At 39.9% G+C, this 14,503-nt stretch overlaps 2 protein-coding genes across 2 annotated transcripts in view; both read left to right on the top strand.

The window, feature by feature from the left end:
• The window catches only part of matn3a (matrilin 3a), an 11,409-nt gene extending 7,005 nt beyond the window's left edge, over positions 1-4,404 (top strand). The window contains exons 4-7 of the mRNA XM_064924657.1: positions 756-881; positions 3,204-3,305; positions 3,634-3,704; positions 3,782-4,404. Of these exons, the coding sequence (XP_064780729.1) occupies positions 756-881; positions 3,204-3,305; positions 3,634-3,689 (284 nt within the window). The 3' untranslated portion in view covers positions 3,690-3,704; positions 3,782-4,404. The remainder of the gene's footprint in view (positions 1-755; positions 882-3,203; positions 3,306-3,633; positions 3,705-3,781) is intronic.
• Positions 4,405-11,078: 6,674 nt separating this feature from the next.
• Positions 11,079-12,735, top strand: ttc32 (tetratricopeptide repeat domain 32). Its single transcript, XM_064925625.1, has 3 exons — positions 11,079-11,321; positions 11,444-11,610; positions 11,992-12,735. Exons 1-3 carry the CDS (start codon positions 11,206-11,208, stop codon positions 12,117-12,119), a joined length of 411 nt encoding a protein of 136 aa, XP_064781697.1. The 5' UTR covers positions 11,079-11,205; the 3' UTR covers positions 12,120-12,735.
• Positions 12,736-14,503: the final 1,768 nt, after the last annotated feature.

Here is a 14,503-nt window from a genome sequence, read left to right as displayed (position 1 = left end):
ACATACCCCAAGCGACTTACAGCTGTAATCGCAGCAAAAGGTGGCGCTACAAAGTATTAACTTAAGGGGGCTGAATAATTTTGCACGCCCAATTTTTCAATTTTTGATTTGTTAAAAAAGTTTGAAATATCCAATAAATTTTGTTCCACTTCATGATTGTGTCCCACTTGTTGTTGATTCTTCACAAAAAAATACAGTTTTATATCTTTATGTTTGAAGCCTGAAATGTGGCAAAAGGTCGCAAAGTTCAAGGGGGCCGAATACTTTCGCAAGGCAGTGTGTGTGTGTGTGTGTGTATATGTGTGTGTATATATATATATATATGTGTGTGTGTGTGTGTGTGTGTATATATATATGTGTGTGTGTATATATATATATATGTGTGTGTGTGTATATATGTATGTGTATATATATATATATATATGTGTATGTATATGTGTGTGTGTGTATATATATATATATATATACAGTTTGTTATGGTATATATACAGTTTGTTATGGTATCTTCACAAATGAGCATTTCAAATTGCCATCCAGGAATGAAATTGAATAAATGAGTTATAAATGACCATTACATACAGTGAGGTAAGTATGTTTGATAGTATGGCTTCTTCAGAGTACTACCCCTGATCTCCTTTACTTAGACAGGATCCTTATGCATACAAACTAACAGCTTCAAATATGATGCCAGCCTATGAAATTGTACCCATGCTGCTAGCTTGTCAGCTCCTTCCCTTAACCCCGGCTTATTCCAGGTGTGGACCCCTGTGCCATGGGACACGACTGTGAGCACATATGTGTCAGCAGCAACGCGTCCCATCACTGCAAGTGTCGGATGGGCTATATCTTGAACCTGGACCAGAAAACGTGTACTCTGAAACGTAAGAGTCAGTGGGCTAACTGTGGTTCTATTCTAAATATGCCTCCTTTATATAATTTGAACTTTATGTTGAGTCTGCTCAGATGCTCAACCCGTTATGGATGGTGATCACAGAAGATCTCTAATTTGTTTGTTTTCTTATAAGCAGCACATGATAAGTCTTCATTCCACTTTTAAAATCCAACTGGTGCACAATCAATATTACTACTTGATTCACCTTTGGTTTTCCATTTGCCGAACACTTTGTAACACTCGCTAGGTTGCTTCAACGTTGTCAAAGCATTGTGTTCCTGTCATGGCCATGCAAATGGAACCAAACTCTCTGTGCTGTCCGTCTTGCCTACTAGAGAACACGAGAACAAAACCAGGATAGGTAAGGGATTAGTTTTGGGGTATGTCTACTGCTATCAAAGAGGATCAGTTGAACGTCGGTAAAGTACTTGTACATGGTCATGTTCAGTAGGGAGAAAATGTTCCAGACACTACCTGATCTAGTCCAATAAGAACACATTTATTTTCCAGTGCAAAACACCTTTTGCTACGATGTACTCTACTGAACACAACCCTGCTCTGTAGAAGAATAATTGCAAGCCCTACTAGTATATGGAACTCAACAGTATAACAACATTAGTTGGGAAGTATTGAGTGAGAGGTCCTCCTGTGTGGTGTTATCTACTGTACAGTTGAAGTTGGAAGTTTACATACATTTAAACTCAGTTTTACACAATTTCTGACATTTAATCCTAAAAATTCCCTGTTTTAGGTCAGTTAGGATCACCACTTTTTATTTTAAGAACTTGAAATATCAGAATAATAGTATAGAAAAGGATTTATTTCAGCTTTTATTTTTAATCACATTCCCAGTGGGTCGGATGTTTACATACACTCAATTAGTATTTGGTAACATTGCCTTTGAATTGTTTAACTTGGGTCAAACGTTTCAGGTAGCCTTCCACAATAAGTTGGGTGAATTTTGGCCCTTTCCTCCTGACAGAGCTGGTGTAACGGAGTCAGGTTTGTAGGCCTCCGTCCTCGCACACGCTTTTTCAGTTCTTCCCACAAATGTTCTATAGGACTGAGGTCAGGGCTTTGTGATGGCCACTCCAATACCTTGACTTTGTTGTCCTTAAGCCATTTTGCCACAACTTTGGAAGTATGCTTGGGGTCATTGTCCATTTGAAAGACCCATTTGCGACCAAGATTTAACTTCCTGACTGATGTCTTGATGTTGATTCAATATACTTTTCCTACCTCATGATGTCATCTATTTTGTAAAGTGCACCAGTCCCTCCTGCAGCAAAGCACCACCACAACATGACGCTGCCACCCCTGTGCTTCACGGTTCAGATGGTGTTCTTCGGCTTGCAAGCCTTCCCCTTTCTCCTCCAAACATAACGATGGTCATTATAGCCAAACAGTTCTAGTTTTGTTTTATCAGACCAAAGGGCATTTCTCCAAAAAAGTATGATCTCTGTCCCCATGTGCAGTTGCAAACCGTAGTCTGGCTTTTTTATGGCTGTTTTGGAGCAGTGGCTTCTTCCTTGCTGAACGGCCTTTCAGGTTATGTTGATATAGGACTTGTTTTACTGTAGATATAGATCATTTTGTGCCGGTTTCCTCCAGCATTTTCACAAGGTCCTTTGCTGCTCTTCTGGAATTGCTTTACACTTTTCGCACCAAAGTACGTTCATCTCTAGGAGACCGAATGCATCTCCTTCCTGAGCGGTATGACGGCTGCGTGGTCCCATGGTGTTAATACTTGCGTACTATTGTTTGTACAGATGAATGTGTTATCTTCAGGCATCCTTGCTCCCAAGGATGAACCAGACTTGTGGAGGTCTTTCGTTTTTTTTCCTGAGGTCTTGGCTGATTTCTTTTGATTTTCCCATGATGTTAAGCAAAGAGGCACTGAGTTTGAAGGTAGGCCTTGAAATATATCCACAGGTAAACCTTCAATAGGCTAATTGACATCATTTGAGTCAATCACAAGCTTCTAATGCCATGACATAATTTTCTGGAATTTTCCAAGCTGTTTAAAGGCACAGTCAATTTAGTGAATGTAAACGTCTGACCCACTGGAATTGTGATACAGTGAAATAATCTGTAAACAATTGTTGGAAAAATTACGTGTCATGCACAAAGTAGATGTCCTAACCGACTTGCCAAAACTATAGTTTGTTGACAAGAAATTTGTGGAGTGGTTGAAAAAAACGAGTTTTAATGGCTCCAACCTGTGAATGTCAACTTCCGACTTCAACTGTATGTACATACATTATGTAATATTTAACACTAACGTGACATATTGCTCTGTCCCAACATGAAGAGATTAAGGCGGCGGTGGTGGTGGATGACCCTTGTAAGTGTGAAGCCAGACTGGCTTTCCAGATGCAGACACAGGCCGCCCTCCAGGAGATCACTGCCAGACATATCCTTTCTGTTAGTTCACAGTAGGAAAATAACTGACCGCAGCACTCAATATAGGCTGAAGACTCAGTGGTATGCCTCCTTCAAAGCAATTCATGGGTTATCTTGAATGCCTTTTACGAGTAATGGGCTGGGTTGCATGATCTACCATGACATTATGCGGTTTAGATTTGTGGAAGCAAATGCTACTTTGTCAACGGGATAATCTGATGTTGTAGATCAATTGTAAAAAAAATATATGTATATGAAAAGAAAAGGTTATGAATAAGAGTTTTTCAGATGTAACTAATGTTTTACCATGGAAAAAGATTTGCCTTTACTCTTCTCACTAGCTGACATGACAGGAAGGGTGGAACAGATTGAGAACATTTTGGGACCTGTCTAAGTTGAGGAAGAAACGGTAAGTAACTATTTCCTATAAGGAAGGCTAGGTTGAAACCTTCCAACTCTGACCTCTGTGTATTTGTTTACCCTCAGCAGGGTCAGCCAACCTCCGATGGCCCCGCCGTCAGTCACGGACCACTGCAACACAGGCATGTACTACTACTGCTGTCCTCCATCACATCGGCGGATATCGACAACAACAGACAGTGGAACTTTGGATAAACAACACTGCAACAGCTAGAAGGAAATGATGTCAGTCCATGGTTCTTTAAACAAGCTATTCGCCTTAGGTCAGGACTGTATCAGGGAATTATAGGGGCTAATGGTGTCAGTCTGTCCATATATGAGCATCAGGTTCCCACGAAACGTTATAGTATATAACGGTATACACCTTTTAGAAATGTGCTAAATACATCTATTGTATTAATTCATTTTCATCAACTCTGCTTCAGCTAACACATTTGAAATTTGTTTTTGGAAGTTTCTTTGAAGTATATTGAGAAATTGAAATCATGTTCAGTAGGGACCAGTCAGTGAGTGGCAGTGCTTTTAAGATTTTGTTTTATTTTAACAGATTTTAGAAATGTTATACTATATGATCATTTCCAATCTGGTAGAAATATGTCATTTGTTTTTTGTGCCCGCCATATATAAGGTATTTTTGTTAGGTTGTGTCAGTGCAAAATGTTGAACGCTATAATGTGAGGAAAATGTACACCCCCATGTGTGCTGTGTACGTCAGAATAAAAAAAACAAATGTACTGAATATGTGACAATCAAGACCAGGAGAGGAAGTTATTTTACTATTACTTGATGAATATTAAATGGGAAGTTCAGTATTTTACAAGTTGTTAGATTGTTTCTCCCTTTGAAAGTAGTCTAGACCAGAAAAAACAGTACTCCATGGTTCAGTTTCCTTAACAGCCTCTAAAAACCTAATGACAGATCGAAGGAAAATGGCAAGAATAGTGCAAGTTAACAGGCGGGACACAAACAGACAAATAACAGCACAATACAACAGTGGTGTGCAGAACGGCATCTCGGAATGCACAACTCGGCGGTCCTCGTCACGGCTGGTCTATTGGTCGACCACACCAGGTTCCACTCACATCAGCTAGAAGCAAGAAGAAGCGGTGCCAGTGGGCCGTCACCAACACTGGAAAAATATTGCCTGGTCTGATGAATCCCGGTTCCTCTTGCCTCACGTTAAGTTAAGATTTGGTGTATGCAGCAGGAGACCATGGCCCCTTTGTGCCTGGTGTCAACGGTGTAGGCTGGTTGCAGTGGTGTAATGGTGTGGGGAATGTTTTCCTGGCACACGTTAGGTCCCTTGATCACAATTGAACATAGATTGAACGCCACACCTTGTAGAATCCATGGCCAAAGAATTCAGGCTGTTCTGGAGGCAAAGGGGGGTCCGACCCGGTACTAGATGGGTGTACCTAATAAACTGGCAACTGAGTGTGTGTTTAAATAGATATACGACACCAACATCTCAGATTCAAAACAAAGAGTCACACGTGTTTTTAGCAGCACACCAAGTTTGACCCGCACTCTGACTAGTGACTATCTGGTGGTAGCAAGTGCATTACTTATGTACATACCGGTATTCACATTTTCGATACATACTGCTATAATTCTGTACACTACATGTAGGTACAAAAGAAGCTCTATGTGGTATTTGTTATATAAACCTGAGCTCCCTACGCTTAGGTGTCAGTATAGGAAGGCAAATATTTAAGTCCAGCAACGATATTTATGTTAACACTGTGTTAAAATGTACTCTGGCTGTATGGTAGCAGTGAGACCTTTCAGAAATGTATATAATTGGAAGAAGGGGAACGATCCTTCCATTCATGGATCCAGCAATGCAGGAGTTTTGAAAGAGTTTACAATATTCTGTTCCTGCTGAATCTCAGTGAGATGCAACTTTACTATAACCTACAATAAAAATAACCATATTTTTCAGGTGATTCAGAGAAATAAACAAACATTCATTCCAAAGAGTGCCTTCAGAAGTTTTTGGCAATGGTCAAGGTGCAAACATGCCGTGAACCAGTTCAATTATTATTATTTTTTCACCTTTATTTAACCAGGTAGGCAAGTTGAGAACAAGTTCTCATTTACAATTGCGACCTGGCCAAGATAAAGCAAAGCAGTTCGACACATACAACGACACAGAGTTACACATGGAGCAAAACAAACATACAGTCAATAATACAGTATAAACAAGTCTATATACTATGTGAGCAAATGAGGTGAAATAACGGAGGTAAAGGCAAAAAAAGGCCAGGGTGGCAAAGTAAATACAATATAGCAAGTAAAACACTGGAATGGTAGATTTGCAATGGAAGAATGTGCAAAGTAGAAATAAAAATAATGGGGTGCAAAGGAGCAAAATAAATAAATTAAATACAGTAGGGAAAGAGGTAGTTGTTTGGGCTAAAATATAGGTGGGCTATGTACAGGTGCAGTTCAATTGAAGAGGACCCAGTTCAAATAGAGATCACATGCGGTTGAAATGTGGTTGTACAATGGAATTTATAATTACCTTGTTCTGATGGACTAATTTAGCACAAGTGCCTCCAAATAACTTATTTCAACCACATGTGACCTCTATATTTGAACTGCGGCTCCTCCTCAATGGAACTGGGTCACCGCATGTTCTTTTCGCATCACTAAAAGAGCTGAAGAAGGCGCTGAAGATTTTCCGTCTGGAATGAGTATTTGTTCATTTGTCTGAATCACCTGAGAAATACAGTTGATCTGTCTGTTATGTCTGTGTGAGGTACTCAGTCAAACATTTACCTCAGGTCTAGTTTGGATTATTTTACTAGCCAGCTGTTTTCTGTTTGCTTGCTATTTCAGTGGCTACACGGTCTACAACACAGTCTTTGTTCAAACAGTGGCAACCGTAAAAATGTTTCCCTTATACTTAGGTGGGAGGGAATGCACATACATACACCCACATGCAAGGACACACACACATACACCCAACTTTGGAAACGTTTTACGACAGCCATGGGTGGTACAGCACGGATCTCTTTAAAATCTAAAGGAAACACTGGAACCCCTCAAAGACACGACCTTCAACCTTGGACCCACATATACCCAAACTAAGCCAAAGCCTGATACCCCTAAGTGGAAGCCTGCTCTCCCCTGTCTACTATTCAAAACAATAAAAGGTGCAACGCCTCAACCAGTCATCAACGATGTCATGCAGGGTTGAGGTCAAATTAATTTCAATTCAGGAAGTTAACTGAGTTTCCAACTTGAATTAAAATACAATTGACCTCAACCTTGATGGTAAACATAATTTTATTTCAAAACCATAATGTAAGTATTGCTGATTCTTCCTGTCCTCATTCAACATGCCTAACAGTTCGTCAAACAGTTTATAGCTATGGCTGGATGGTAAGTTGTCAGTGATATTGATTTATAACGCAGTTCTTTGATGGTGAGGGGCTGATTGATGCCTGCCCTGTTTCTGCCAGACCATGAGTGGACTTTGACACTCTGTGTTAATTCTCACAGCAAACAACAATGTTTGGGGCATTGGAAAAATGCACCAGTTGCTGGGTGCCCCACCCCACACACACACATATCCTTCCTTACGGTGTAGACTGAGGCCAACCTGCAAAGAGCAAATATGAAAAAGGTGATGGCTGAATGAGCATCGATACAGCATTTGAAAGTAGTAGTGTAACTACTTTTCTATCAAGGTAGTGTAACGTCTGCTTCCAACTCACATTCTCCAACACAGATCCCTTGAACGCAGCTCATTTTCCAGCCCACTTTCCAGCTCACATTCTCAAATACACAGATCCCCTGAACAGAGTTCACTCTCCAGATCCCAAACACCTGAATTCTGATCCCCTGTTCACACACCTGTATGTCATTATCACACACTATTTAGTTCAGTTCTTTGAACCCCATCATTGTGAGGTATTGTTTGTTTTGTGACACACTTCAATTTGGAGGGCTGGTTTTCATTGTAATTTAATCCTCCCGTGTATGATAGTGTTTGCCGGCCTCACTTAACGACACCTATTCCCTGCCAAATCGGATTTCCTGTTATCAACCTATTGCCTGATCTCCCTGACAACATTACTAGCCTTTTCCCTGACTGTGCTGTTGCCTTTTGGACCCCCTGTGTATGACCTTCTGCCTGCCCCTGGACCCAGCTACCTGCCGCCTCCTGTGGTCCTCTAACAATAAACACCTTCTGCGCTTGAAACAAGCTCCCTGTCTCCCATCTTGTTCATTACAGGTAGTGTATTAGTTTTCTGTTTATTCTGTGGTCTGCTGTGCATTAGCCTTGCCTACCAGGACAACCTTTATGTTTAGTGCATTGTGTGCCTATAGACATGCCTCTCTATAGGCTATTTATTAGAGGCTGTCATCAGTCTATACCCCAGTAACTACTTCAGTGCCCTTCTCTCCTCATCTGTGTGTCTTCCCTTTGATCTGCCTGAACCCGACCACACACTCTGAAGGTAGATGGGCTGTAAAGGAAGTGGCTCCTGAACTGGTCATAGTTCCTTAATTAAGGTACTTTCTTTTTTTTTAAAGGAGGACACGTGACCTATCTCAGATCATTCTGTGAATTTCTCACCTAGAAAAAGTCTGCTCACATTTTTGTCTGTGAGCGTCCTTTCCTGAGTGTAACGTTTTAGTCTGAGTTTCAGACGGAAGCAATTGACCATGTTACAAGTGGAAAACATCTGTGTTGTACTGATGCATACTACCGAATTATAATTGGATTGCTCCTTTGCGATAGTAATGGCATCTTTTTGTAGACACTAACTCCACCATGGTTCGTTGGATACATGGGGAAATGAATGCCGTTTTTGGATAAACGTCTGTGGTAAACACAGGTTCAGGAGATTTTATACGTTTTGTTCTGAGATCATCAGCTAACGTCACTTTTTAGTGAACTTTGAAGAATTTATGTAATTTAAAAAGCACAAAAGCTTCATAATTCATAAAGGTAATGTTAACTGACGGATATTATCGCATATAATAAAACATTAAGCTTGTCTTAACCTCAGACCTTATTTTCTGCATTTATCCCCAAACCCTATTCTTTCCCTATTAATTTTTGCCGTAAGAATGGCTGGAATTACCAGAGGTAACTCATTTTGAGGTTTTAGGACTTAAAGCTGGCAACCTCTATGACCATAGGCCTACTAATGTTGGCTTATAGAGATAATAATGGCTATTTTTTGTAGGCACTAACTCCGTCATGGTTTGTTGGACAAAGCCTATGGGGAAAATTAATGGCGTTTTTGTAGTGTTTTGGATAAATGCCAAAAATAAGGTATGTGGTAAACACAGGCTTAGGAGATCTTATATGTTTAGTTCTATGGGAATCTTCATCAGCTCACGTCACTTTTTGTGAACTTTTAAAGGCTTCGTAATTCATAAAGGTCATGTTAACTGGCTGCTTTATCTCATAGAACAAAGTCTCCTAAACCTGTGTTAACCTTTGACCATATTTTCAGCGTTAATTCCAAAACCCTATTCTTTCCCCATTCATGGAAATGATGGAGGAAGCGAACGCTGGTGTGGATCTTGAATCGAATGGCGGTAGAATCAAGGAGAATTAGAATATTGTCCAAAAGAACTGAAAACTCTGCAAAGTAGCGCACAGTGCTGAGAATGTCCCTTGTTGGAGTATGATTTATTAATGAGGAGCAATTGATCTGATTACCAATCTTGAAGAATCCATTTGAAATATCCAGACTGGTAGAGAGAGTGCTTGGTAAAGTGAAGGCTGTGAGGATTACAAGAGGCGGCCTGGTTTAGATTTCTTTTGTACTTCTGATGATCAGAATGATTGTGTGTTGCGTTTTACCCGATTTGATAAGTTTGACATGTTGTGTGTGTCTCCTGGGACAGGGCACCCCTCAAGGGAGTAATATCTGGCGTCTCATGGGAAGCCGATGTTACAGAGATGGAAAATATTCTTGCATTGATTGATGCACATCGGATGACTCGTGTAGTGAATAAAGAAAAAGTGAATTCTGTTTTGTTGTTTGATATGGAGTCTCTCCCTACTCAGGTCCAGTTGGGGAATATAAAATAGAGAATTAGATACTGTATCCCAAGACCAATGCAGTGTGATCACTGTAACGCTTTTGGACATGTTTCAAGTGTTTGCAGAAGGGAGAAGCCGAGATGTCCAAGTTGTGGAAAAGATGATGTCATGTGTTTTAAAAGTGATGAAAATGTGACATGTTGCAATTGTGGTGGAAACCATGTCTTTGGAATGTCCAACAAGGGTGAAAGACAATGAGGTGGCCATTGTCATGGCTGTCCAGAGCATTTCATATGCAATAGCTGTTAAAAGGGTTGAGGGTTCGAATGGTACTACTGTCGAGTCCATGGTGGTGGATAGGCCTTCACCAGCAGGACCCAGATATTTTAAAGGTTAAGAAGATGGACTTTGTGGCCTTTATAGCTATGGGGATTAATGGCACTACCAAGGTGGAGAGGAAGTCCAGGAAAATATATATAATTGTAGTTGTGATTCCTAGGACTGAAAGGAGTTGCAGGAAGTATTGTCACAAGCCATACCACCCTCTCAGGCGCTAGAACAAAAAATATTGCAGTTGTGAAACTGTAGTAAAAATTCAGTTACTGCAGTTGACTGTGATATTTTGTACGCAGTAATTGCAGAATAACTGGAGTGTACTGCATTTCAACTGCTGGTAAACTGCACACTAACTGCAGTTACACTGAAAAATCACTGCAGTAAAAAAAGGGTTATTTTGGACACAGTATTTGAAGCATACTGCAGTTATATTGCAATCTTTTTCGTATTGGTGAGAAGGGAAATATGGAGGATTTATGGAAGAAGTGGGAGTTTTTGTCACTGTACTATTTTTATTTGGGTGGATTAAGTTAAGGAAAACTATCATGTATGGACTTATTTTTTACTTATTTAAAAAAAAATCTGTCCAGTTGGTGGCGTAAACCCACCTTTTTAGGTTGTAGTTCGCCATAAAAACCACAGACGATTTTCTCCATTTTCCCATATGGCTGGCTGAACGAACCGGAAGTCACTCATTTCCGGGTTTTAGGACTGCAAGCAGGCGAGCTCTATATCACATTAATTAATTGTTTATGTATAAGACATGTGCATTACTCAGAAAAGTACAAAAAATCCAAGATTAAAAAAATACACAAATGAAGGGGATAAACAAATCACAAGAAAATCATAATATGGACACATAATCAACGTGGTCAACTCTGCCACCTGTTTTTACAAGAAAGGAAAATAGGTGAACATTTGGATTATATTTAAATAGCTAATCTATTGAGCGGTTATGTACAATAAATATGGTGTTTATTTAGTAATATAATGTTAGATCAATAAATATTTTAAATAACCATACATGCTACGTTCCCCCTGGCGTCAACACGCACAAAGCGTTTGTCCACAAATATACTCATTTCCGGTAAGAGTTTCTGAAGCGGAAAACAGATTTCCATCCAAACATTTTATTCATTAAATGGAACAAGACAGATGTCAAACTCTTGAACGCGCCAATGTTGAGTTTAAAAAACGGAATTTCAAGCAGGCAGAAGAACTATATACAAAGTTCCTCGCATCATGCTGGAAAACAAGGTAACACAAAAACACGTTGTGATTGACATCATGTGTGAATTCCGTGCTGATTTAGCTATATGGAATAAAGTAGCTAGCTGACGTTAAATGTTAACATCCTCTTTCACCGTGGTTTATTTCAGAAATTGTGATGCCAGTGACCTTGCTACTGCTCACAACAACCGTGGGCAGATAAAGTACTTCAGGGTGGATTTTCGTGAGGCAATGGAGGACTACACTTCGGCAATTGAGGCCAACTACCAGTTTGAAGTATCATTCTACAACAGAGGACTAATACGTTATAGATTAGGTAATGAAATGTCGTGTAATGAAGTGGCTGCAACAGACGAGATTGTGAATTCCAATGGTGAAAAATGGTATTGCAGTCCCAATTTTAGTCACTAGGTGGGGTTATTTCATCCATTTGAACAAACTTGTGCTGGCAAGGCAGTCTTGCTGGTTTTCCTTATGTGAAATGTTTCTAGTAGGCTGGGGTAATCATTAAGCCTATTCTGTTGCAAAGTTTCCACAAAACGTTTAACTACAAACGGAATAAGCAAACAAGAGTTTATATTTGACAAATGCAGGTGCTCCCTCATTTTGTTCCGTTTGGTTCTTAAACCGTTTCAGTAATGAATACATCCCTGGTGAATTGAATGGATAAATGTTGTTTTACCTTTTTTTGTTGCAGGTTTTTTCCAAGATGCAGAGATGGACTTCAAGAGGGCTCTAGAACTCAACCCTAACTTTGAAGATGCCAAAGTGAGCTTACAGCAAACACTGTTGGACCAAGAGCACAAGATCAATAGGGGATATTGAAAATGTAATAGGTTTTCCCCTTAGCTACACTCTAATGACAAGAAATCTCAACAAAGTCATTGCCAGTATGTCTTCAATTTGTATTGGCACAAAAATGTGTCCATGTATGATGTTGCTTATGTTTTTTGGGATAAGATCAATTATTAGATTATGGTAAATATAAAGTGTAGATTCACAACATACCCATCCTTATCTAAGAATTTAACTCCAGTGTGTGACAACCATGAACAACCTCTGTTGCCCTCATACTAATTAAGATGATAATGCTGTAATGTATACAGCACATGTTTTTTTTTAACCCTTGGGTGGTGTACAATGTTTCTGTTATTCACCCAATGTTCGTGGGTCTGATGGACCCACATTATTGTGTCTTTAAAATGATACAGCATAACAATTTATGTAAAAAATACTTACTGTAGATGTTGATATAAATTGCAAGCAATATAGACTGCATACATGGTTAATATATGCCATTTACCGCTGCTAGATCACATTTACCAATGAAAGCACTATTTTAAAAAAAATATATATATATATTTATATATATAAAATGTGATTTTTGTAAACAAATCATTTATAATCCGAACATGGGTGGAATAAATCATGTTTATCTTGATCTTTGAACTGAACAAATTGGAAGGACACATTTTACATACAGTATTTTATGGAAATGATGAGTCCAATTGAACACGTTAAGGCCGGTGTAGACACCACATGAGGGACAGTTTTACTGTGTGGGTTGCAAATGTATTTCTTGCACTTGTTGCATGTGTATCGTCTTCCTGTCCTCATTGGGTCCACACACATCATAGGCACTTTTTGTTGCTACCGGGTGCAATCTAGAATGATGAAAACATTTAGTTCAGGAATTTTAACATCTCACTCACATATGTAGTTACAGCAGGCCAAGGTAGGAGAGTCACACACACACATGCAAGAACATCACTCACACTTCCGGCTTTGTAGTTGTGGGTCGGGCAGATGGGGCACCAGCATCCTCCTCACGATGGCTGCAGAAGCTGGTCCTTGGGACATGTTGCCGCCTCTAGATTTCAGGTTCTTACCGATGCCATGCCCAGCTCCTCAAGAAAGAGCGGTCTCCTCTGGACCTTCCCTCTGTTCCAATCTGGGTTCAACGACATCAAGATGACAAATGTGATGTACGCAGAGATGTCCAAGAAGTTGAATATCACAAGTGGCCAGCGTAGGGTTCTTATTTTGCAGCTGTAGCCAGTCACCAGCTTGTCTAAATTGTCCGCCCCTCCTTTTGTGGCATTGTAATCCATTATGATTCCTGTTTTGTGATATTCCTGGAGACAGATTCTCCCATCCCTATGCAGCGTACTCAGGAGTACCACATTTTACCTTTCTTTGACTCGTAGGACACTAGGGGTGTGTCGGCCATGAACACATTTAGAGGAATTGATAGGCCTGTTCCGTGTATCAAATAAAGTTTGTCACGTGCGCTGAATGCAACCTTACAGTGAAATGCTTACTTACAGGCTCTAACCAATAGTGCAAAAAAGGTATTAGGTGAAGAATATATAATTAAAGAAATAAAACAATAAAAAACAGGCTATATACAGTAGTGAGGCTATAAAAGTAGCGAGGCTACATACAGGCACCGGTTAGTCAGGCTGATTGAGGTAATATGTACATATGGTTAAAGTGACTATGCATACAGTGCCTTGCGAAAGTATTCGGCCCCCTTGAACTTTGCGACCTTTTGCCACATTTCAGGCTTCAAACATAAAGATATAAAACTGTATTTTTTTGTGAAGAATCAACAACAAGTGGGACACAATCATGAAGTGGAACAACATTTATTGGATATTTCAAACTTGTTTAACAAATCAAAAACTGAAAAATTGGGCGTGCAAAATTATTCAGCCCCCTTAAGTTAATACTTTGTAGCGCCACCTTTTGCTGCGATTACAGCTGTAAGTCGCTTGGGGTATGTCTATCAGTTTTGCACATCGAGAGACTGAAATTTTTTCCCATTCCTCCTTGCAAAATAGCTCGAGCTCAGTGAGGTTGGATGGAGAGCATTTGTGAACAGCAGTTTTCAGTTCTTTCCATAGATTCTCGATTGGATTCAGGTCTGGACTTTGCCATTCTAACACCTGGATATGTTTATTTTTGAACCATTCCATTGTAGATTTTGCTTTATGTTTTGGATCATTGTCTTGTTGGAAGACAAATCTCCGTCCCAGTCTCAGGTCTTTTGCAGACTCCATCAGGTTTTCTTCCAGAATGGTCCTGTATTTGGCTCCATCCATCTTCCCATCAATTTTAACCATCTTCCCTGTCCCTGCTGAAGAAAAGCAGGCCCAAACCATGATGCTGCCACCACCATGTTTGACAGTGGGTATGGTGTGTTCAGG

The sequence above is a fragment of the Oncorhynchus masou genome, chromosome 19 (assembly GCF_036934945.1).
Source record: "Oncorhynchus masou masou isolate Uvic2021 chromosome 19, UVic_Omas_1.1, whole genome shotgun sequence".
Taxonomy (NCBI): Eukaryota; Metazoa; Chordata; class Actinopteri; order Salmoniformes; family Salmonidae; genus Oncorhynchus; species Oncorhynchus masou.
Note: the sequence above shows the minus strand (reverse complement) of the source record. Positions and strands in the feature narration are given on the sequence as shown.

Bases quoted from the DNA above. Each gene is read 5' to 3' on its own strand.
- ttc32 (XM_064925625.1), top strand. From the start codon at position 11,206: ATGGAACAAGACAGATGTCAAACTCTTGAACGCGCCAATGTTGAGTTT. The intron at 11,322-11,443 runs GTAACACAAAAA...GGTTTATTTCAG, and splicing joins GCATCATGCTGGAAAACAAG to AAATTGTGATGCCAGTGACC. The intron at 11,611-11,991 runs GTAATGAAATGT...TTTTTGTTGCAG, and splicing joins ACTAATACGTTATAGATTAG to GTTTTTTCCAAGATGCAGAG.